This window comes from Herpailurus yagouaroundi, unplaced genomic scaffold (genome assembly GCF_014898765.1).
Source record: "Herpailurus yagouaroundi ecotype Mexico unplaced genomic scaffold, PumYag 77, whole genome shotgun sequence".
Lineage (NCBI taxonomy): Eukaryota > Metazoa > Chordata > Mammalia > Carnivora > Felidae > Herpailurus > Herpailurus yagouaroundi.
The window spans coordinates 43,441,271-43,466,277 of record NW_024412388.1 but is presented as its reverse complement, the minus strand read 5'-3'; the positions used below and the strand labels follow the sequence as shown (position 1 = coordinate 43,466,277).

Genomic DNA, 25,007 nt, shown 5'->3' with positions numbered 1-25,007 from the left:
TGCGGCATCCCCGAACCGGCCAGCTACAGACACACAGACATCACAAGCCGAGTGACCGAGGGTGACGTGATTTTCTGAAATGGTGAACAACTCCTGGGCAAGTTCCAAACAAAACACAAGCCAGTCTTTCCTCAATTTACATGGTAGTTCCATTCCTGGAAAATTCAGTATATGTTAAGACCATGAAAAAGCTGTTTATATGTAAGATGGAGCTATGTTCTAGGCATAGGTGACGAGGTTGCTCATTTACAGTTCTTTTAAGTATCTGGAAAGATATACAAAAGTTAGTGGAGAGCTGACCCTCCTTGGGGCCCATCCCTGACTCCTCCCCACTAAATGACAGTGACTTCCAGTCCTTGTGACCAACAGAAATTCCCCCAGTGATTTTCAGCATGCTCCCTGGGGTAGAACATACACCCTGGAGAGTCCCTGTTGCAGTGACGCCCTTTGGGCCTGGTGGGTGACAGTGCAGACTGGAACACTGGCTGTAGTTCCTCGAGGGCAGAGGAGGAGAGCAGAAAGGCTTCCTGGAGGAGAGGCCCTGGGAGCTGTGTGGATTCAGATCTACCAAAGTCGGGAATTTTTTCAGAAGCCAAAGCAACTTCTATGACTTCTTCAGTAGGCTTTGCCAGCCTTTTGTGGCCTTCATACGAAACAAACCATCTTTTCCAGAGTCTGAAACTCTGATTCTCTCTGAGGGATGAGGAAAGGTTCCCTCTGCCTGCTCTGGGCTGCATCCCAAGATGCACCCTTTCCTGGAGGTCGAGGTGTCTTCCTGCAGGTGGTGGTATTTTCTCAGTCAAAACAACTGATCCTTCCCAGGGAGACCGGAGAGGGAGGATGGAGATTTTAACGTGCTGGCATCTCACATCCTACCCCACATTCCCCCAGCTGCCTGGAGCTGGGCATTTCTCCCTATTGTTATGTCTTTCTTCTTGTTTCATATACTTTTGAGCACTTTGGGGGAATATTTCATCGGTTAGGGGGAAGAGCCAGCATGAACATAGGGGTTAATTAGCCTGATTTAAAGGGAAAGAGGTTTTTTTTTCTTTTTTTAAGTCAAGCATGAAGTAATAAATATATGCCTCACATAAACATTTATGGTCCTGTATTTACTGAAAAAAAAAAAAGACAGATGGAATATGTTTGTCTTTGAGAAGTTTTTATAGATTCAACAGGCATTTCCTCTGAATTTCTTGTCATCCTATGACTCTTGGGCTGTTTGGGGCTTGGATAAAAAGTGGTTCTTGGTGATCATCACTTTTGCTCCCTGATGATTTGGACCAGCCAGGGTCGTGCGTGGGCTCAGGGCACTCTAGGTAGTGGCAGGACTTCTGATTAGAGACATGTGGGATTTTACAATCCCAGAACCAGAGAATCTCCTCGTGTCTCATCTGTGACATCACAGAATCTTAGAACCGTAGTAATTGAAATGCTTAGCTTTCTAAAAATGCATCATCTCAGAAGGAGAGAACTGTGGAATTTTAGAATCCCAGATGCATGGAAATTTCTCATTTTAAATTTTGGAATCTTGATGGCTCAGCGTGAGAAAGTGTAGAAACAGAATTTTAAGAGAGACCAGTTTATTAGCCCTCCGCCGCCCCCCCCCCAATATATTTACATACGCTAAATACACATAATGCTTTCTTCAGCCAGCCCCTGGGTTCCCTCCCCACTCAGCCTGGAATCTCAGTCACTCCTGGGGAGTGGGGGGAGCACACTAGCAGTCATTTACAACCAATGTGGGTGCAGCCTTTCAGCCTTTCCCAAGGATGGAGCTGGGAGGGGGAGGGGAGGAGTAGGAGGAGGGGGTAGGGAGGAAGACAGGCTAGGAGGCTGTGAGACAGCAGGGGGAGGGCAGAGGCTCCTCTTGAGGAGAGGAAGCCCTGAGTCCTGAGAACGTACTGGGCAGCGCATCTTTCGAATCAGTTCCCTTACCTCATGTGAACATGCCTATGTCCTTTAGGGCTGTTCTCTTCTGTAAGCCATTAAGAGGACAGGTACCCAGAGGTCCCCCGGGCTGGTGTCTGGGTGTGCTCACACGTACCCTGCCCTGGAAGTGCTTGTGGTGGGCTGGGAGGGAAGGGTATGCTGGAAGATGGTCTGTGCCATGTTAGGGACAGCCAACTCCATCTTGGGTCTATACTCAAGGATGGATTTTGGCACAGATTTTTATTAAAATAATAGAAAATATTCTGGAATGTGTAATACAGAGATTTTCAAAAGACATTATTTTAAAATTTGTGTAAGGTAAAACTCACATCACGTGTGAGTGTGAACAGTTCCATGAGTTTTGACAAATGCATAGTCATTACGTCAGGAGTGCAAACACCATTACAGTCAGCAATTGGGACAGTTCCCTCACCCCCCAAAGGAATGGCGAGTTTAGAAAACATTCCTATGATGAAGCCACCGCTCTCCCTGCATCACCTACTCTTTTCCTTCTAAGGTCTATTTTCAACACAAAACTCAGATGTGATCCCACACCATAGGTGAGATCTGGTTGCTCCTGCTTTCCCCCTCTGATGGCTTCCTGATGCATCAGGGTAAAACCCAGATCCTCACCAGGACCTTCCCAAGACCCTGCCAGTCAGGTCCAGCTTGCTCATCACCTGCCCCTTTCACCCCTGCTTGATGGGCTACAGCCACCCCTGGACTTCTTGTGTTCCTACTCTGGAGAACACTCCTACCTCAGGGCCTTTGTACTTGCTGCTCTCTCTGTGGGAATGCTCTTCCTCCTGGTTCCACCTGGCTCTTTCCTTCTCTTAAGTTTCTGTGCAGACCCCTCAGAGACACCTGTCCTGACCATCTCCATCTCTGTACTTTCTAGCTTCTTACCCCTATTTTAATTCACAACGTTTATCTCTACCTGATATTGTAGGATATATTTGTGTGTTTGCCTTTGAGATTGTCTTCTTCTCTCTTAGCAGAATGAAAGCACTGTGAGAATAGGGATTTATCTTCCTCATTCATCCCTGCATTCCTGGTGACTGGTACCTAGAACACTGCATTTCTGGTGCCTAGTGCCTGGTCCTGGCACATAGGCATTTAGTGTACATGTGTTAAGTGGGTAAAGGAATTAATAGCGTTTGATGTACATTTTGCATTTGATATTAAAGGAAATTTTGCATTTTTTTTACAACCCAGGTTATTTTCATGTCTATGGAATTTTGAATCCTGCCCTTTCCATTGAATATACTTCTCATAAATATTTTCCCTTCTAATTAAAGCCTTTGATAAATCCAGCAAAACCTATCAGATGCCTCGTGATGAGGCAAATTCATATAAAACATGATTGGCCGTTGCCTCTGCCCTCCATCCCTTCTCTTCACAAATGGGGCTGTGAGATTGTTCATTTCTCTGGGGCTTGCAAGGCATGCTGGTCTTAGGAACTGACCGCCTCACAACCACATGAGACTTTCTCAGTTCCTTGTGTGCTGTGTATTATGTGGTAAATGGGCTATTCCCAACAAATCTAATAACTAAGAACTTTTTTCCCACATATTAGCTGGAAAACCACCAAAAGTATAATTTTTAAATTATGTAATAACATAACTCTGTACTTCTAATTAATTATAGTTTTTGCGCCACGCTATTGCATTATGGTGAGATTTTACTGTATCATGTTTAATGGCCTTGTGAAATTTCTGAAGAACCTTACTGTAGTTTACCTAATAATTGTTGTATTATTAGATATACAGGCTGTCTCCTACTCTTTTCTGTTATAAACAACCCTGAACTGGTAAATTAAGAGATTTGTTTGTTTTAACAAGAATACCAGACTGGCGAGGGTACAGGGAAACAGGTATTTTCCTATACTGCTGATGGTATCAAATGATATATTCATATTCCTTTTGGAGAGCAATTTGAACTGCGGGTAGCTAAATTCTTAAAATTTTGCATGTCTTTTGATTCAGCCATCCCACATCTAGGAATTTATCTTAAGGCTGTAAATATGGACGGACATGAAGACAGGTCTATAAGGACATTCATTAAATGATGGTTTCTAGCTTTAAACTTTTCTAAACAGTCTTAATCCCAATTCTGGAGGCTAGGTTAAATAAAGTATGTACAACCATATGATGGAATACTAGACAGTCATTAAAATTATTTGCTGGAAGGGACTTTTTACATTTGGCTATACCAAGTAAGTTTGTATAAAATATAAAAACCAACTGTTTGAAGACATCAGAGGACTACCAAGACATCCAGGGCTTGAGAAACCAACATTCTGAAGAGAAAAGAAACACACTGATGTGGATTTGACACTCTGTACCACTTCTTCCTTTCAGGTATTTGCCAATTTGCAAGTAGTGTAGGACTAAGAGAGAGCTGAACAGCTTTCTACAATCTTACTTTGCTGGAGAGACAAAAATTGGAGTTTAGGGTTACCAAGATAGGCAGTTCTGGAAGGGCCAAGATTCCATGGAGACAGGAAGTGGCAAAATGCAAGCCTAACATTCAGTGTGTTGCTTTTCCTTTCAAAATATTTGTTGCTTCTTAAGTGGCTCAGGCTAAGTGGCTGATGGCAGTTAAGAGGTTGAGAAGCTAAGCAGAACTTTCAACAGCTTCAAGTTCTAGGAAGACACATACTGAAGTTTAGTGTCAACCAAGGAAGAGGAGCCCTGGCCTCCCAAGCTTTTAATTGGGACCCCTGAAGGGCAGCATCCTAGGAGAAAGGATGAGCAAGACATAGAGCTACTTTTACAAAGACTTAAGCCCAGCTTTAAAGCAGCTAAAGCCTAAAGTGGATAAAGATGATCTTCCCCTCTTTTAACTACTTATAAAAAGCAAAAGAGGGGCGCCTCGGTGCTTAGCTGTTTAAGTGTCTGACTTTTGATTTGGGCTCAGGTCATGATCTTATGATTCATGAGATTGAGCCCTATGTCAGGCTCTGTGACAGTGTGGAGCCTGCTTAGGATTCTTTCTCTCTCTTCTCTCTCTGTCCCTCCCCTGGCTCACACAGACTCCCTCCCTACCCGCTCTCTCTTTCTCAAAATAAATAAACATTTTTTTTTTTTTTTTAAGAAACAAAAGGAAATTCTCTCTTAGGAAGGTAACATCATCTGAGGCCTGTAAAAATTTCATACACAACATTGGGAATTTAGTCAAAAATTATCTGGGATACAAGGAAACAGGAGCAAGAGGGGGAGAATCATGATAAAAACAGATTCACAGGTAGTCCACATTTTGGGGTTATCAGACATAGCATTTAAAATAACTGTCATGAATATGTTTGAGAAAATAGAGAAATGGAGAATTTCAACATATCTGAAAGCTGTAAAAATCAATGAATTGGAAAATTAAAAGATACAATAAGCTTAAGGACTCAAAGGTGGATTTAATAGATTAGATATGGCTAAAGAGATGATTAATGGATTGGAAAATAGATTAGTAGACAATATCTAGACTGAAGCTTGAGTATAAAAAGATGGAGTACAGAAAAGAGCATAAGAGGTTTATAGAACATGATGAGAAGGTCTAACATACATTGTTTCCCCAGGAATGTAGAGGAAAGATAATGGGCAGAAGTAATATCCACAGTGATAATGGCCAGCAATTTACCAAAACTGACAGAAGACATCAAGCCACATATTTAAGAAGCCCTATGAACTTCAAGCAGAATAAATACAAAGAAATTCACATCTAGGGGTGCCTGGGTGGCTGGCTTAGTTGGTTAAGCGTCTGACTTTTGATTTTGACTCAGGTAATGATCTCACTGTTTGTGAGTTGGAGCCCCACACAAGCTCCATGCTGAGAGTGCAGAGCCTTCTTGGGATTCTCTCTGTCCTCTCTCTCCCCCCCCCCCCCAACTCACTCTCTCAAAATAAATAAATAAACTTAAAATAAAAGAAAATCACATCTAGGCACATCTTAGTCATAGTCAAACTGTTGAGAATGAAACATGAAGAGAAAACTTTAAAAATAGAGATGGGGGGCAATGTAGTATCTTGAAAGACTTAAAGATGACTTTTCAGCAAAAATGATGAACTCGAGAAGACAGTGGAATGAATCTGTAATGTACTGAAAGAAGGTGACCGCCAACCTAGAATTCTATACCCAGCAAAAATATCACTCAGAAGTAAAGGGGAAAAAAGAATATTTTTAGACAAACAAAAGTTGAGAGAATTCTTTGTCAGCAGACTTAACAATTTTTTAAATACCTTCATGTAGAAAGAAAATGACTCCCATATGGAATCAGTAGAAGGTAAAATATTTGAATAAATATAGACTATATAAAACATTGATAATATCTGGTGAGGTTTAAAAATATATGTAGAATTAAAATACACACAAGAATAACTCAGCGAGAGAGCAAGAGAAAGAAAGTGTGTGTGTGTGTGTGTGTGTAGAGTCTTGAGGTTCTTGCACTTTACAGGAGATAGTAAATATACTAGTCTGTATTAGACTGCATGCAATAAGTCTATGATGGAGACTATAATTGCTAGAAAACCACTAATAATAAAAGAATGTGTGTTTAGCAAGTTAATAGAGATAGAAACTGGTATGATAAAAAAAAAATCCCTGATCTGAAAGAATGCAAGAGAGAAAAAGAATATAGAGTAGGTGGGACAAATAAAACACAAGTAGTAAGATTGTAGATTTAAAGCAAAATATAAGTTACTTACATTAAATGTAAACGGTATAAATGAACTACCCAACAACAAAAGTTGTCACAGTAGATAAGAATTATTTTCTAGAAGAATATTGTATTAGTAAGGATGCTTTTTGTTTTAAGTAACAGAAAACCCATTTGAGATAGGCTTAAAATTGTATTGGAACTTCACTCTTCACACAAAACGTTCTTAGCGCCACCAATGCTATGATTTAGTGTCTCTTGGTTTATTGTTCTTGCCTTCCAACCAACTACCCACGTGGGAAGACAAGATGGCTCCCCCTAGCTGTCAGGGCCTCACGCCTCCTCACTTGCATGTAAGGGAGGAGAGGCTGCTCTTTCCCCAGTTGTCAACAGAAGTTCCAGGACTCTAGTTAAACCAACTTGCATTATGTGCCAATCACTGTGGCACTGTGGCTGGCAAGAGAACGTCATGCTGATTGGTTCAGGCTTCCACAGCCCCCTCTGGAGTGGGTTAATGAGAAAACAATGAGGCAAACGCTCACATGGCGTCTACTGTGTGCCAGGGGTACTATCTATCGTATGCATTTTACGTGTGGTATAGGAACCCATTTCAACTTCATAAACCGGCACAGAGATGTTAAATAGTTTGACCCAGACAAGGTCACAGCTAGTAAATGGAAAAACCAGGATGCAAACCTAGTTAGTTAGGCCCCAGAATCTGCATCCCACATGCTATCTATACTGAGTCTCCTTCTCAAGCCCCATAGATATAGGAAATATGGGACTCTGTTAAGGAATGAATACTATGTGTTATGGACTGGATGTTTGTGCTTCCCCAATCCATATGTTGAAAGCGTAACCCCCAGTATGACTGTAATTGGAGATGGGGCCTCTAAGGAAGTAATTCAGGGTAAATGAGGTCATAAGGGTAGGGCCTGATCCAATACAATTAGTGTCCTTAAAAGAAGAGATACCAGAGGGTATGTGCATTCACTCCCTCCCTCCTTCTTGCCCTCTCCTCTTCTCCTTCTCCTCCCTCTCTCTTTTCTTTCTCTTTCTCTTTTCTTTCTGCATACACTGAGGAAAGGCCATACGGAAGACATAGCGAGAAGACCACCATCTACAAGCCAGGGAGAGAGCTCTCAGCAGATACCAAATCAGCAGGAATCTTGATCTTAGACTTCCTGCCTCCAGAGCTGTGAGAAAATAAATGTCTATCGTTGAAGCCAGCCGGGCTGGGGTGTTTTGTTTTGGCAGCCCAAGTGGACTAACACACTGGGGAAGCAATCACTGCATTGCCTCTAAATCCCTTCATGATGGGCAACAACATCAGGCCAATCCTGCCTTCCAAGTCCGAGAGAGCTGGGCTCGCATCTCCCGGCTCCACCCTCTGCCAGCTGCGTGACCTTGGACAAGTCAGTTACTCTTGCTCTGGAAAATGGCATTGGTAATTCTGGCATGGAAAGAGCCTAGTGCTTCTCAGGTTTCACCGGTCTGAGTTCCCGTAAATAAATCTAGCTTAGCTTTAAAGGGGGAGTTTATAGAGTTTGGGGGATGTGGGATAAGAGACGATGGGCAGCCATAAGCCCGGTGTGAGGCCTTGAGCATTAGGCTCTGCGGCTCCAGAAGCCCTGACAAGGTTATAGGCCCTCTGATGGCTGTGAATGCCCCAAGGTGGCTCCAGCATGGGTGAGTGGGCCTTGGCTAGCTCATCCCACCTGGTCTGTGGACATGAGAACGAATCTGGCTGTGTGCCTTCCTGCTTCTCCTCTTTCAGAAGCCCCCACCTCCTGCTGTTTGCCAGACCTTTGGGTTTGGTGAGGAGAGGGAGGGGACGGTGCAGCCTGGTGAGGCCAAAGGGGTCCTGCAGGGTGGCAGTGCGGGCCCTGCTTCTGCTGTGTGTCCTGAGAGAACCACTCGCCCTTCCTGGGCCTGTGAAGTGGAGCCTCTTGTCTCCCACTCTGTGGGATCTCTAGTGTTCCTCCTGCCCTGGCCTGGCACTCCCACTACTCAGAGGGGAAAGCTGAGGCTCAGAGAGGGGACCAGGGCCCTGCTGTACCCTGACCGAGCCTGCAGAGCCCAGGCTCAGACTCAGGACCCCATTAGCCTGAAGTTGCCCTTCTTTGGCCACTAGTGCTCACTACTTGGGAACACGCATTTCTGTCCCAAGAGACCCAGGTCACCCTGGGAAGGCGATTACTCTGTCTCCTCAGCCCGTCAAGAAAGTGAAACAGAGGGACCTTTTCTAGGGTGCTGCACCCACCGTGCCTCTAAATACATTAACTCATTTACTCCTCACTGCCTTTTTCTGGAGCTGGGATTCTTATCCCTGTTTTACATATGAAGAAACTGGGGCTCGGAAGGGTGAGGTAGGTCATCTAGGGTCACATAACCAGAAAATTCAGGGTAGGGCCAGGGCTTCAATCTGGGTGGATGTGTCACAAAAACAAGTGACAGTGACAGTCCTTCCAGCCACCCACCTTCCCAGGGTTTCCAGGCACCTCCTGCGGGTCCAGCCGTGTGCTAGGAATGAGGGGAATATCTCCAAGGGGGCCTTGGTGTCTAAAGAACCTGCTTACTGTGTGACCAAGATAAGCCTGTCCTTCATCTAGGTTCATGTTTTCTGTATGTGAAGTAAGTTGGACAAAATCATGTCTCAGGAGGCATTGACATTTAGCAGCTCTGGGGCTCCACAACTCTTGTCCTGAAGGTTTTTATAGACTTGTGGGGGAGGCAGGGTTCTAACTGCACTTAAAAGCATCGGTGTGGCAGTACAGAGTGGTGTAATCTTGATTTTGTGGTGACATGGTGGAGATTTAGAAATAAAATATTTCAAGTACTTGGCATGCGCTGGGTGTGCATAAAGTACACCTTGAATGGTAGCTGTTCACAGAGACTGCTGTGAGCTGAGGTAGGGGAGCTCGGAGGGCAGGGAATATCCTGGAAGGAGATGCACTACTCCCAAGCTCTGAGGGCCCAGAGGAGTTTGGGAGGTGTCAGGCTGTCCTCACTGGGTGGGTGAGGATGTGTGCAGCATAGCAGCAAAGCACTATGGGAGTGCAAGGTAACGCCCAAGTGGAGGGATGAGCCCAGGCTGTGAGGGCCCCCCATCCAGGCCAAAGGGACTTCATTTATTGAATGCCTGCAAGGGGCCAGCCCTGCATTCAGTATTTTCCAGGGGTTTTCACATCAACTCCACCTTCTAAAAATCTCCCCGTATTCCAGATGCAAGAAGGTGCGATGGTTTCATATTTTGAATCTCTGTCTTTCTAACTGCAAAAACCCTACCTCTAAAGGCTGCATGAGCTCAGGGGTTGGCAGATTACAGCCCCAGAATCAATGAGCTGTTTTTCTAGATAAAATTTTATTGAAACAAAGCCCCATTCATTCATTTACATATTGTCTGCGGCTGCTTTTCACTGTTGAGTAGTTGTGGCAGACTGTGACCTGCAAAACCTACAATATTTGCTGCTTTGCCCTTTTTTAGAAAACATTTGTTAGAGTAAAAATGTTTGCTAGACTAGATAACTGAGTCAGAAGATTCAGTGTATGTCTGAGCCCTACACTTGCTGTGTGAGCTTAGGCAAATTGCTTGCCCCCTCTGAGCCTGCCCAGCCAACTCTTGACGGTTGTGGTGAAGGTCATAGGTGATGGCTGCAAAATGTTTTCTATACTGTGAAGTGTGGTACCCTGTCGCCAGCCTGGCACCTGGTGGACACTAAAACTCTGCTTGTTGGTGAACGAGGAACAGTCATTGTGCAGGCCTTCCTAGACCCAGCTGCTGGCTGCTCCTGGGACCGCAAGGAGGTGGCATCTGGGCCTGAGATGCTGAATGCATCATTGTTCTTCTTGTGCAGACTTGGCAGGTTTGAGCATAAATTAAAATTCTTGTGGGGAGTCACCTTATATGTGGTACCACTTTATAGCCAAGTCATTACGGTAATTTGCAAAACTCTCTGGTGTGTAACTGGAGTCATTTGCTTCAGATTTGCTGGCTGTGACCTCATTCAGGCTGCCCGGTCCTGCATTTGGTGACCCTTGAGCCTTGGAGACTTGTCCTGAGTCTGGCCTCAGGGTTAGCCAGACCTGACATTCTGGGGCTAGAATACAGGGGCTTTGCCTCCCTCATGGATAAATAGGAGAAGAAAATGATTATCGTTATCATCCTCATTTCTTTTCAAGTGCTGTGAGCTAGGTACCATGCCAAAGGCATTGTGTCCATAATCTCGTGTGATTGTCCTCACAACGTTGTGAGTAGCTGTTAGCACCATTTTACAGATGAGAAAATAGAGACTTAAAGAGGAAACTAAACCAAACCCTTACCTAGTCCCGGGGGTGCCATCCAGGCTGTGCTGTGGATTTGCTGTCTGACCAAGGCAGGTCCTTTCCTTCTCTGAGCCTCAATTTCTTCATCTGTTCATTAAATGAGTGGGCAGTCGGTTCCAGCCCTAACATTCTAGAACTTCTCACTAACTTATAAAAGCGAACATAGGACTTCCTCACCCTCCAAGTCTCCAGTGAAGCTTCATTTACATGGAAACCAGGTCCAGGATCTGCTCTTGGCTCCAGTGGCACAGAGAGAGACATGGCTGCGGGCACAGCCCTTCCCAGGGCACCTCCGTCCCCCAGCCTGCCTCAGGGCAGCAGGGCCAATGTGCCCTTCTCATTCCCCTGCCTGTGCAGGAAAAGACTCTGCCCTTGCTCCCTGGAGATGAAGAGTGAGCAGGGGTGGTTCTTGGGATGCCTTTGGGGACGGAGAAGCAAGATACCAGTAGGCGGGAGGGCAGTGGGAGGCCCCCTGGCTGACTGGGACCCGTGGTGGGCAGTGGTAACAGCATCTCTGGGACACACATTATAGTCTATGGTTTAATTTCCAGCCTTTGAGAAAGCAGGTAGCCCAGGGAAGGGTCTGGCATGGGCTTTGGGAGACCTGGGTTTGGGCCCTGACTGCGCCAGCAGTTGCCACGAGACCTGGGACAGTCACTCGCCAGCTCTGATGCTCCCCTCCCTCTGCGAGTTAGGGAGGCTGATGCATTTATCCAGAGTGTTGTGAGGGTCACACAAGACAAGGGCTTGGATGGGCTTGGAGCCCTAAACAGTGCCAAACTGTGACCTGAGGGGCTCCTTCTTTCCTCCCTCCAAGAGCTGGCTTGTTTGTTTATTGTAGGAAGACATCTTACATATCCAGTGGAGAAGAAGCCAACGGGCCTTAATTATTTGTCGGGTAATAACTTTTTTCCCACGGAGGTGATGGGTTTGCATCTCAGCTCTGCCCTTTACTCCCTGTGTGACTTTGGGTAAACCACTAGACCTCTCTGAGCCTTCATGTGCTTGTCTGTAGATGGAGTGGTCCTATCCTGTGACAAAGACTGAAGTTCAGGAGCCATTGGAATGGTTGTACTTTGACTTCCCACAAGACACCCCCCCCAACATGATCTTCATTGGAGTCAAAGATGGGGATGCCTGTTTGGGGGTCCCCAGTTGTTCATCGGTTGGCTGAGAAGCAGCAGGACCGAACTCAAGCTTTGAAGTCTGAGAGATCTGGGTTTGAATTGTGACCCCCACCTCTTATTCCTGAGCCTGGTCAGAGGCACTTAATCTCTCCAAACCTCAGTTTTTCTCATCTGAAAAATGGCTCGAATGAGTCCGCCACACAGGGATGGACACTTGAAGGGAACCATGTGCCTCATGCCTAAGAGGGGCTTGATAAGCGCTGGGCTCCCCGGCGCCTTTCTGGGGGCCCACCTTCCATCGCTCCACACATCCTCCTTAAGTGAAGGGAGGGTAAGCAACCCAGAGGCCCCCAGTGGGTCTGGTGGGTTTTTGGAGGAAGCTCAGAACCACCTCCCCAACCCAAAGACTGGGAGAAAGACCCTGGCAAAACAGCCCCGTGTGATGATTAAGCTTTCTTTGCTCCAAATGCTATTAATGGTCATAAAATTATCCACAGTTTTCTGAGGCCCAGGCCCAGGGTCTGCCTCAATGGGACAATAAAATCGCATGCAGAAACGATTTGGAAAAGGGAGAGACCGCCAAGCAGTGCTGGGGCTAAACGAGCGGCAGCCTGCTCTCATTAACTCAGGCCATTCACATTTGTTACCAGGGATTTCTTTTTAATTAAAAAACAACCAAGTTATTAAAAAATAGGCTTGTGAGCGGCTGGCCCAGCAGCAGCCGGAGCCAGCGGGAGTGAGTGTTCCTCGCAGCAGGAATGAGCCCAGGGAAGGTGACAGGCGCTTCTGAGCAAATCTTCATGCGTGCCCTCTCCAGCAGGCTCGCCTGTGCTTGGGAATGCAGAGGCTCAGCTGAGCCCCTCCTCGGCCCTGGGAGCATTGCTTCCGGGCTGCAAACTGCAATGTGCTCGGCAGGTGGATGCCTGGAACCTGTCAGAGCTGTGGGCACTCGGCAAGTTAGCACGGAGGCTGCAGCCCCCTTTCGGGTTGGGCGAGGATTAGGGTTGGGTGAGGTGGATCCTTGAGGATGGGGTTGCATTTTTGTCTAAGAGGCTACTTTTTGTCACGTAGCGATTCAGAATTGGGGTTTGGGTGCGACAGACCTGAGCCAGAGATCCAGCCCAGACTCTTACTAGCCGTGTGATCTCGGGCAAGTGACATAAGCTCCCTGAGCCTCTGCTTCCGCTGTGCCTCTCCTCATCCTCAGTCTCGGAGGCTAAAATCAGGACCTGGGGGCAGCTCCCTGCTCATCTTAATGTCTTGTCTTGCTCAGAGTTGACCGTACTGGACAAATACCTGGGCCTGTTAATAATGCTTTATCATAGGGGCGCCTGGGTGGCTCAGCCGGTTAAGCGTCCGACTTCGGCTCAGGTCACGATCTCACGGCTTGTGAGTTCGAGCCCCACATTGAGCTCTGTGCCGACAGCTCGGAGCCTGGAGCCTGCTTCGGGTTCTGTGTCTCCCTCCCTCTGTCCCACCCCTGCCAGTATTCTGTCTCTTTCTCTCAAAAATAAATAAAACATTAAATAAAAAAGAATAATGCTTTATCACATCTGTAGGACACTTCATGCTTTTCAGAGTGCTGTTTGACAATGAGAACAATTTCCATTCCTGGAGCTCACCCACTAGGTGCCAGCACTGTGCTGGGGGCTTTGCACCTCAGCTCTCAAAACCTCACAGCCATCTCTGGAGAGCTGGCGCGCCTGTCTTCATTTTACACCAGGGAGCGGAGGGTCAGCCTTGGGGAGGGATGTGTCCAAGGCACAGACTTGGTTAGGGGCAGTCGGGGCTCACCCCGAGGTCCATCAGGCACAAAGGCCATGTCTTGTCCTCCTTAGGGTTATGGCTGCCAGGTGACAGGACAGAAAGACTGAGAAGATAGCTTCCAGATTAACCCTCCTCGTGCTGTAGAAGAGAACGCTGAGGCCCAGAGAGAGGAAGTAGCTTCTAACAACTGTGCCTAACAGTTTTGTTACACTGTGTACAGTTTTTTTTTTTTTTTCAGGGTTTTCATATCTTCTCCCTCAATTAGTCTTCATAAAAACCCAGTAGCTGGGCAAGGCGGGGCATGTGACAGTGAGGCTGTCAAAGAACCGTGGAGAATCGTGACGTGGTGCAGTTTGGGGAATAACGTAGATTGGGTTTTGGTGAGAACAAGAACAGATGCTGTTGAGTGAGCACCTGCTCCGGGACGTACGGACATCAGAGCTGCTCACCCGGCCTGCCCGGCAGCGCAGCCCCAGCATGCATCCGTGCACCTTGTCACATGAGCGCTCGGTGACCAACGTGAGGGTCATAGATGGTTACGTTCCAGGAGGCAGGAGCTCGTCTGCCTGGTTTGCCACTGTTTCCTGCACCTGGCAAGGTGTTGGTACATCGTCAGGGCTCAGCACTTGTGTCAGGGTCCTTCAACTACTGGAGCTCGGCATCCACATCTAAGTATTGGGGATTTTATTCCCGATCCTGCTGCTGATTATGGAAATTAAATAAGGGATCCCCAGTGCTTTGAATGCAGCAGGGGTTCAGTTAGTGTGCTCTGTCCCACGCTGTGCCCCGGAGACTGCCCTCTCCCTGCACCCCTCTGCATGCTGTCTCCACTCACGTTGTCTCCTTTTCCTGTCTTTCTTTGCACAGTGAACGGGAGCTACGGCCACTGCACCCCAGGCTCGGAGAAGAGCCTGCTGGACCTGGACCTTGCGGAGGGCCCCGGCCCCACCTGCCGCCAGGGCCTTTTCCTCCCCGCGGGCACCCCACCACCCCGGGGCCACCCCCCAGCCTGTGAGAGGCTCCTGCACTTCCCCCACCCTAGCAGGTAGGTGCTCTATCCTCACCCATCAGCTGCCTTCTGCGGACACTTCCTGAAGGTCAAGGACCTCACCTGGTCTGCCCTGTTGTGGGATACGCAGGGGAACTGTCGCACGGGAGGGCCGGGGACCAGCCAGAGCCCGGTAGCACAGTGGTGGCTGCCTGGTCTAGGCCTTGAACCTCTTGCGTCGCGTTGCCTCATGAGAGACGGAGATGGTTTTCTTGGGGTGTCTTTCCCCATTGCGGAAGCCGAGGTGGCTTTTCACAGAGAATCAGTAATTTCAGAAGAGGACGATGCAGGGGCGCCTGGGTGGCGCAGTCGGTTAAGCGTCCGGCTTCAGCCAGGTCACGATCTCACGGTCCGTGAGTTCGAGCCCCGCGTCAGGCTCTGGGCTGATGGCTCAGAGCCTGGAGCCTGTTTCCGATTCTGTGTCTCCCTCCCTCTCTGCCCCTCCCCCGTTCATGCTCTGTCTCTCTCTGTCCCAAAAATAAATAAACGTTGAAAAAAAAAATTTTTTAAAAAAGAAGAGGACGATGCATGGTGGGATGGGGATGGAAAACCCAGCTCAGGGTTTGTGTGCATTGTGCTGTCAAACCCTGGACTACTCCTGGAGGGAGGGGCTCCTCCGCCTGGGGCCATCTCCTGCCCCAGGAGGCCATACCTCGCAGAGCCCTCCTGCCAGGTGACCTTCATTCAGTGCTTGCACATCTCCAGTGACGTCCACTTGTGGACAGATGTTCTATCAGATTGCGTATTAGGCTGGAATCTGCCTCCTGGGGTCCCAGCGGTGCCTCTGTGCCCTCTGGTTTGTGACCTCTGACAGGCAGAGGTCAACCGCTGGCAGGCCGCTGTTCCCATAGCTCAGCCCCAGGGCCTGCACCTCACAGCCTGGGCATGCTGGCCGAGGCCTGCTTCACAGATAAGAGATTCTAAAACCTGGCCCAGTTGCCTGTTCGCAATTCATTCTTTTATCATTTATTAAGTATATGCTGTGTGCCAGGCACTGTAGGATGCTGGAGATGCCTTGGCAAAAGAAGCAGAGGGGCGCCTGGGTGGCTCAGTCGGTTAAGCGGCCGACTTCGGCTCAGGTCATGATCTCACGGTCCGTGAGTTTGAGCCCCGCGTCGGGCTCTGTGCTGACCGCTCGGAGCCTGGAGCCTGTTTCGGATTCTGTGTCTCCCTCTCTCTCTGACCCTCCCCCATTCATGCTCTGTCTCTCTCTGTCTCAAAAATAAATAAACGTTAAAAAAAAAAATTTAAAAAAAAAGAAGCAGAGAGCTCCTCAGTGGCATTGACGGTCCAGTAAGAGCTTCAGGTGAGAGATATTACTAAATAGCAGGATGCTTATTCTTCCACACGGAACACGGAGCCTTTTTTTTTTTTTTTTTAGCACATAGAATCCCTGTGGCCTTCATTGGTATTAGTGACACTTCTGATTTCTAGGAGTGTGTTAGTCTGCTTGGGCTGCCCTAGCAAAACACCACAGCCTGGGTTGTTAAAACAACAGAAGTGTATTTCTCACAGTGGTGGAGGCTGGAAGTCTGAGGTCATGGTGTCCCCTCAGGCTTCTCTCCTTGGCTTGCAGACGGCCACCTTCCTCACATGGCCTTTCCTTTGTTTGCACGCCCTTCGTCTTCTAAGGATACCAATCATTGGATTGGATTAGGGCCTCACTCTTATAACCTCATTTAACCTCATTTACCCCCCCAAAGGCCCTGGCTTCACAGACCATCCCACTGGGAGTTAGGATTTCAGCATGGGATTTTTGGAGGGACACGATTGAGTATGTAACAAGGAGCAAGCATCTTTTTGACTTCGAGCCGCGTGTTGGTCGGTGACAGGCCAGTGCGTTTATCTGCTTGATTATTCACTGACGCTCCCCCAGCAGCATCTGGTTTCTCCAGGGAAGTTCTTCCTATCTCAGGGTAGAAGCCATGCTAACTTAGGGAAAGCTAAAGCAGGTGGGATTTTTCTTTTATTTATTTTGATACAGATGATCCAAAATATTTGTCGTTTTGAGTGTCATTTTGACGATTTAGAGCCTGTACCTAGAACCCCACATACGCATTGATCTGAGGGGCTGCCATTTCTTCTGCTGATGTGACAGCATCATACCCCCTCATTTTCCTGAAACAACAGAGGACTCTAGCCCCTGTCCCACATCCAGTTGGATCCTCTCCCTTCTCCCTCCCATTGGACTGCCTTATGTTAGGGACCCCTCCCCTCCCTTCGTACTGCCCTCTTCCTGTTCTCTGGCTCCTTGACCCACTGCCTGGGTTCTGGGAGGCCTTCTTGCCTCCAGCCCAGCTTATTTGTTTGCTTGCTTGCTTGCTTGCTTTCTTTCTTTTTTTTTTTTTTGCTTTCTTAATTTTTTAATGTTTTTATTTTATTTTTGAAAGAGACAGAATGTGAGTGGGGGAGGGGCAGAGAGAGAGGGAGACACAGAATCCACGGTTTTTTTTTGTTTGTTTGTTTGTTTTTTATTTTTGGGACAGAGAGAGACAGAGCATGAACGGGGGAGGGGTAGAGAGAGAGGGAGACACAGAATCGGAAACAGGCTCCAGGCTCTGAGCCATCAGCCCAGAGCCCGACGCGGGGCTCGAACTCACAGACCGCGAGATCCTGACCTGGCTGAAGTCGGACGCTTAACCGACTGCGCCACCCAGGCGCCCCGGGAGACACAGAATCCAAAGCAGGCTCCAGGCTCTTAGCTATCAGCACAGAGCCTGATGTGGGGCTTGAAGTCACGAGCCACGAGATCATGACCAGAGCCGAAGTTGGATGCTTAACCGATTGAGCCACCCAGGCACCCCGGGCCCAGCTTTCTAATACTAATAAAAATGGCTCCCGCTTTCTGAGTGCCTGAAATGTGTTTGTGCACATCTCTCATTTAATCCTCGCTGCTAATGAGTGACAATCCTGGAGTACTTGCTATGTGCCACACACTAGGCCAAGCACTCTTCATGTTATTAGCTCACTCAATTCTCGTCTGCCAGAGGGTGGGGAAATTGAGGTTAGAGAGGCCACAAAACCAGCCTGAGGTCACCCAGCAAGTGGTGAGAGTATTAAGTAATGTCAGCGATACCTTGATTTTGTCATTTCTGTGCTAAAAATGACTACCCACCACTGCTGTGGTCAAGAGAATGTATTCGTACATGCAGTTTGAGGTCTAGCCCCATCACTGGCTTTCTGGGTAACCCCGGGCAGGATGCTACTCTTTCTGGGCCTTGTTGCCTTACCTGTAAGGTGAGGATAGGAATACAGAGTGCACAGGCCGCCAGTAGTGTGGGAAGGCGCCCTGTGATCTGGCCGCTGCCTGCCCACCCATCACGTTGGCCTCCTGGCTTTGGGACCCGTGGGCTGCACACTTTCCCACCTTCATGCCTCAGCCTTCAGAACTCCCCCTTGATCGCTTATGTTTGCCAGAACTCTGTCCGCCTCTTAGCAGAGTTTAAGTGTTCCCATGAGAGCCGGTCCTCGGTCTCCCTTGTGAGAAGGGAAGCTTCTCGAGGGCAGGGACCTGGTTTATGAAACATCTCGTGTCCTCAGCATCACAGAGCACAGAGGGAAAAGCCTGCAGAGCGACCTCACTGGCCCCTAGCCCAGGCTGTAGCCCCTGAGCCAAAGGGTGCATGGACCCCATGAGATCCAAAGACACCCTCCTTTCCGCTTGAACCTCTGCCCGAGAAACACTAGTTTTCCCAATTTCAGCAGCTCCCTTCCAGGGACCAGGATGACAGACAGAGTTGGAGTTCTTGATACTCACAACATTGAAGCTGCCAGGAAACGTAATGGTCATCAAATTACATCATTTTGTATAAGAGGAAGCTGGGGCCCCTGGCAGTACATTGTTGTGGGAAAATCCCAGGCTTCTGATTCAGACAATCTAGGTTCAGATTCCTGCTCTAACACTAACTGCCTCTGAGGGCTTGGGCAAGTTGCTTCAGTTTTCCGAAGTATAAAACAGATGGTGGTCTCTCCCCCGAAGAATTCAGTTATGCATTCGGCAGATACCACGCATCGGTTCTGCTGGGGTCGGGTTGCGTGGGACAGCCTTCAGGAAGGTTCCTGGCATGCAGGGCTGCTCAGCAGTTGTTTGCTCTGTCCAGGGACCCCTGCTCACAGTTTCCGGAGATGTGATGGGAGTTGTCTGGGGAACCCAGGGCTCAGAGGCAGAGCAGGGCAGGAATCGCTGCCGGCCTTCCAGGGACTGAGGGACCCACAAGGACAAGCAGGGGGCTGTCTCAGCTAGCATTTGGAGCCAGGAGACACCACAGCCTGAGCTGTCCCCTCCCCACCCGATGCTCATAGGTGCTATAACTGTTCTCTTGATTGCTTCTCCTGTTCTCTTCTGCTGATTATTTAGCCTGATGCTAAGCTGGGTTTTTTTTTTTTAATGTTTATGTATTTGTTTTGAGAGAGAGAGCGAGCAGGGAGAGAGGCAGAGAGAGAGGGGGAGAGAGAGAATCCCATGCAGGCTCTGTGCTGTCAGCATAGAGACCAATGTGGGGCCCAGTCCCACGAACCACGAGATCATGACCTGAGCTGAAATCAAGAGTTGGACGCTTGGGGTGCCTGGGTGGCTCAGTCAGTTAAGCATCTGACTTCAGCTCAGGTCATGATCTCACGGTTCGTGAGTTCGAGCCCCGTATCAGGCTCCATGCAGAGAGCTCAGAGCCTGGAGCCTGCTTCGGATTCTGTATCTCCTTCTCTCTCTGCCCTCCCTTGCTTGTGCTCTGTCTCTCTCTCTCTCTCTGTCTCTCTCTCAAAAATAAATAAACATTAAAAGAAAAGAAAGAGTTGGATACTTAACCGACTGAGCCACCCAGGCACCCCCTGATGCTGTCTTTAAAGAGATTATTCCAAACAGATGCTTACCTGGGGCCCACCCCTGCCACGCCCAGGATGACAACCAAATGGAAAACAGCTATGCTTTAATTTTTTTAAGCTTCACAAAGTCACAACTTTAATATCAGCTCTTTAAGCTCCTCAGAGCTTTCTGCTGGCAGTGGTGGCCCAGCGTCCCCAGGCTTGGGGAAGGGGGGGATGTGCATCTGCTGTCAACCTTGGAGTGCAGGATCCTTCTGATTCCATCTGGTGGCCAAGCTCTGGGCAGGGAAGGGAGGTCTTTTCTGGGTGAGGCAGATAATTATTGGTCAAGTGTAGCTGAGAAACAGAAGGGCCTTCCCGCAAGCCTTTATCCGGGGAGTGCTTCAGGTCTACACTGAAGAAATGCACACCTCCAGAGAAGGGGAGCCCGGCTCCTGGCCCAGGCCCCATCACTGGCTTGCTGCTCGTGACTGTGGGCAAGCCCTGTGCCTTCTTGGCTCCTTTCTTGTCTGTGGAGTCATGAGGGTGGAGCCCATGCTCTCTGAGGGCCTCTGGGCTCTGCCTCCCTGTCTCCCCTGCCCCTTCGTTCCTTCTCCTCCTCCTGAGTAGTGCTGGGGCTGCTGCAGCTGCAGAGAGCCAGAGACAGAGGGGCTGGGGCTGCCGGGAAGCTTGGAGCACAGGGACAGGTGATGACCCCACAGCCCGTCTGCAAAGAGTTCCAGAACACTGGCGGTGATATGGCAGTCATGAAGGCACCATTCACCCTGCTGTCCCCCTTTCCAGAGGACTGTCACGGCACCTGCCGTCCCACTGGGTCCTGGTAGCCACCCTCTGAGGTAGTGAGGGTTAGTCCTCACTTCACAGGTGAGGAAACTGAGGCTCAGGCCCAAGGACACATGGCGTGTCCTAGTCAGGACAGTGGGCCCATCGGCAGGCTTCCTGTTCTGCCCAGCCAGCCAAGGGGCTTCTCTGACCCTTCATCTACGTCCCCTTGCTGGTGGCTGGAGGCCCTGGTGCCTCTACCTGCACTTACTTGTCCTGCATTTGGGAAAGGCCCTCTCTACAAACGCGTGCGCCACATGCCTAAGGAAGACAGCACCATGTGCGGCCCTGCGCGTCACACCGTAGTCACGCTCGGGAGAAGAACGTGCGATGAGGAAAGGGGCCCAGAGTGCCTTGCCCAGCTTTGTGCAGCTGGGAGTGGCCGAGCCTGGTCTCAGACCCCGGTCTCCCACCTCCCGCGAGCTGCCCTCCCAGCCTGCCCGCCCATAGCCTCACCCCAGAATTGAGTTTCATGTGGTCACAGTGTCTGGGCTTGAAACCTGGGACCACCCCACCTGGCTTTTCCTCAGTCATTCCTAGGATGCCCCCTGTCGTCGTGACTTGTGTTTCAGACCCCCAACTTACTGATATTCACTGTGGAAAAGACAGACTGCTTGGGACACAATGTCACATAATTAACATTTCTCTAGAAATTAACGAAGGTTACAAAAATTAAGAAAGATCTAAGGGACAAATAGGAAGAATTTAAGACATACTGGACCTGGGGTTCCTGGGTGGCTCAGTCGGTTAAGCATCTGACTTCGGCTCAGGTCATGATCTTGTGGTCCTTGGGTTTGAGTGCCACGTCGTGCTCTGTGTTGACAGCTTAGAGCCTGGAGCTTGCTTTGGATTCTGTGTCTCCCTCTCTCTCTGCCCCTCCCCCACTCATGTTCTATCAAAAAATTTTTTAATTAAAAATAAAACATACTGGACCTGGATGCCCCTCAAAATGACCGCCTCAGCCTCCTTCCTCCAGAACTCACTAGAAGGTCACAGGGAGAAGGTCAGGGGAGACCCGAGGGAAGCCTCAGCAATAGGACGGGATGGCATCTGGGGCTGGAGAGGTAAAAGGATGAAACGGTGGTCTTTCCTGGCATCCTTTTCAGACCTCCTCCCTTTCTGGAACCTCTCTCCAGCCCCTCCCCTTTTTCTCTCCCCCATATTCTTTCCTGCTGACCACATCCAGCCTCTGCTTTCTCTCTCCCTCTGCCTCCAGCCCTCAACCTTCACTCCTGCTCTGGGCTTCTCCATCCTTTGGTCCCAGGTTGTCTGCTGTCTCCCGCCCGGGTCTCCCCACTGTGAAGTGCCCACCCTCTCACAGCTTCTCTGGTCACTGTCTTTCAGGTCGCCCAGACCCCAGGCCACGTATGTGAATGGTGGCCTTCCGGCCACACAGCACATCAAGCAGGAGTCCCTGCCTGACTACCGGGCCATGACGGAAGCTCGCACACCCCTGTCTGCTCACTGCCGGGCCCCGCCAGCCACTGGCCTGCACTCCGATCTGGACCTGCCGGGCCGAGGCCTCGCCAACCCCGCACCTTCCTGCTACCTTCTGGGCAGTGAACCCAGCTCTGGCCTGGGCCCCCAGCCCGAGGCCCACCTCCCCGAGGGTGGCCTGAAGCGCTGCTGCCTCCTGGGCCTGCCCTCCACCTCTTCGGCCTCCCCCTCCCCCTGCGCTTCCTCTGATGTCACCTCCATCATCCGCTCTTCCCAGACGGCTCTGGTCACCTGCGTGAATGGACTCCGGAGCCCCCCTCTGCCGGGAGACCCGGGGGGGGCCCCCAAGAGAGCCCGGCCTGGCCCTGCAACCACAGAGAGCCACGAGGGCGGCTTGCAACTTGAAGCCTGCCGGAAAGCGGGCTTCCTGAAGCAGGAGCCTGCGGATGAGTTCTCAGATCTCTTTGGGCCTCCCCAGCAAGGCCTGCCGCCCCCCTACCCCGTGTCTCAGTTGCCGCCCGGCTCGGGCCTCGGAGGCCTGGGGCTGGGCCTGGTGGGCAGGGGGGTGGCCGGACGGCAGGCGTGCCGCTGGGTGGACTGCTGTGCAGCCTACGAGCAGCAGGAGGAGCTGGTACGGCACATCGAGAAGAGCCACATTGACCAGCGCAAGGGCGAGGACTTCACCTGCTTCTGGGCGGGCTGCGTGCGCCGCTACAAGCCCTTCAATGCCCGCTATAAGCTGCTCATCCACATGAGGGTGCACTCGGGTGAGAAGCCCAACAAATGCATGGTGAGTTCCCACGGCCACCAGGCCGTGCCCCTGCCTGGCCAAACAGAGCAGCCCCCACCTCCGTGCTAGGAGTGGCCAACCGGGGGCTCCTTCCCTGGGGGCTGGCTGAGATCCCCTGCGGTCGAGGAGGGGAAGGATCAGTGCTGTGGATGTGGTCATTGGTCAAGATAATCAGTGCCCCTGTCACTGGGAATCTTTGGCTCCTCTGCTCACCGGGTGCCCTTCCCCCACCCCAGGGCACATGACCTGGTCAAACACACTTGTTCAGGTGGTGACAACACACACTCTGAGGTCAGAGCAGGCCTGGCCACCTTCTGTATTACACACAGATGCTCAGTGTCTCACCCACCACTGGTCGGGCAACCTTCCCAGGGAGGCTCTCCGGGCCTTGGAGCAGCCCACAGGCTTGGCTTCCTCCAAGGAGCACTGTGTCCTCACAGGCATCTGGCTTGAGAGCTTGGGTCCCTGGAGCAGGTTTGGAGGTAAGGGGAGGGGTAACAGATAAGGCCCTGGATGGCACCTGCAGTGCCATGGCTGGGGTTGAGCCTGAGGTTTCCAGGGAAACCCCCCCCCCCACACACACACACACTAACAGTGGGCACCGAGGCCTCCAGCCCTTCTCACTGGTCATTTCTGTATTATGCTCTCACGGTGGTAGAAATCCCTATCAGTCTTAGTCCCTGATACCCTCCGCCGAGCTGCTGTGCCTAACCCCAAGGCCCAGCTACCCCACCAGGAGAGGCTCCCGCCTGGGAGTGGAGAGGCTGGAGGAGCCACCCAGTCTTCTAAGGCCCAGCTCCATCTTCCAGCCACTGGGGCGTTGGTGAGGCAGGAGAGAAAGCAACGTGTCTGGTCTGCAAGGCCAGCGTCATAGCCGACGTCAGGTTCCCCCACACGTGCATGCTGTCACTGATGCTGGGCCCCTCTTCATGAAGCCCTCAGTCTGGGATGGAGTGCCCCTCTGTCCCTGCTCAAGGCCCAGGGTAGTATTTACAGGAGCCGGGGGAGGCAGGAAGCTTTGGCAACCAGCAGTATAAACTCCACCTTCCTGGGACCCGGTGGTCACCCTTGGGGCCCCATCTGCTTGTGGAGCTGTGGCCTGGGCATCCAGCTAGACCAGCTTATTCAGCTCAAGGGGGCCGGTTCTTGAAGAGGAGGAGGAGAGGCAGTGAACAGCCTCTGCAAAAGGACAGCCTCAGATTAGGAGGGAGCCTGCGGTTGGCGTATTAGTGTTGTGGGGAGAGGCTGAACTGGGCAGGCTGAGGATTTGACTTCATCGTGTGCCTTGGGGCTAAAGCCATGCTGGGAAGGGCTGGGGGCCGGGCCAGTCCCGGGCATGCCCCTGTTCCTCTGGGGTGTTGTAACACAAGTCTTGCTGAAAGGCATGCCCCCCCCCCCGCCCCCCCGCCGCCCATCTCTGGAAGGAGATGACCAGAAGACTACTGGAAGGCAGAGGGTACCGTCTCTGAGACCCTGGAGCTGACAGCTGTTGAATGGCGGTCCCTGATGTCTTCTTTCCTGTGGGGGATCCTCCTGTCTGTGGGGGCCGGGGCGGAGGCCCAAACCCTGGCGCGGTGCGGTCCGGGGCCTCCGCCCACCAGGGCCTCTTGTGTGGAATTACGGCATCCAGTAGTGCCCGTGCTGGACGGCAGGGACCTTGAGATAATCTAGCCTTCCCTGCCCGTTTGCTGGGAAACAGAGGCCTAGTAATTGGGTCAGAGAGGCCCAGCTTACTCAGTGCGGTCTGGGGATCTTTCTCTACGGTTCTTTTTCCTGGGCCTTCCAGGATCTCATTTGGTTCAACGACTCCACAGAACACTGGCTTACACCTGGCTCGTGCCTGTCTCCGGCGACCCAGACGTAGACTTTCCAAGGTCTTTGCCTGCAGGCAGTTGTGGTCAGCAAGAGGTGGGAGATGGGTGTGGACAGGTTCTGGATGGAGTTTGCATAGACCCAAGGACAGGAGGCCCACAAGGGCTTCGTGGAGGAGGTGACGTTCAAGCTGACATTTAAATCTTTACAAAAATCCTGTAAAACCAAGGTTTTACAGATGAAGAAACAAGCGCTTGGTGGTGTCCAGCCGGCCTTCTCCCTGCTACTATGAGAACACTTTATCTTGCCTCCTGAGGGGTTTAGGATTTTGATGATAACACCAACAAGCAGCCTCTGAGTGTTGACTGTGTGCAGAAGCCATTCTAAGTGATAACTCCATGCAATCCCGGGAGCAGTTCTACAGGGTGGAGACTATTAACTCCCATTTTACAGATGAGGAAACTGAGGTTCAGAAAG

General features: G+C 50.4%; 1 protein-coding gene across 2 annotated transcripts in view; it reads left to right on the top strand.

Annotated features, from left to right (window-relative positions):
- Nucleotides 1–25,007, top strand: part of GLIS1 (GLIS family zinc finger 1) — a 228,348-nt gene that overhangs the window by 123,207 nt on the left and 80,134 nt on the right. For both annotated transcript variants that reach the window (XM_040470314.1, XM_040470313.1), the window contains exons 3-4: nt 14,668–14,845; nt 21,836–22,718. In XM_040470314.1, coding sequence (XP_040326248.1) covers nt 14,668–14,845; nt 21,836–22,718 — 1,061 coding nt within the window. The remainder of the gene's footprint in view (nt 1–14,667; nt 14,846–21,835; nt 22,719–25,007) is intronic.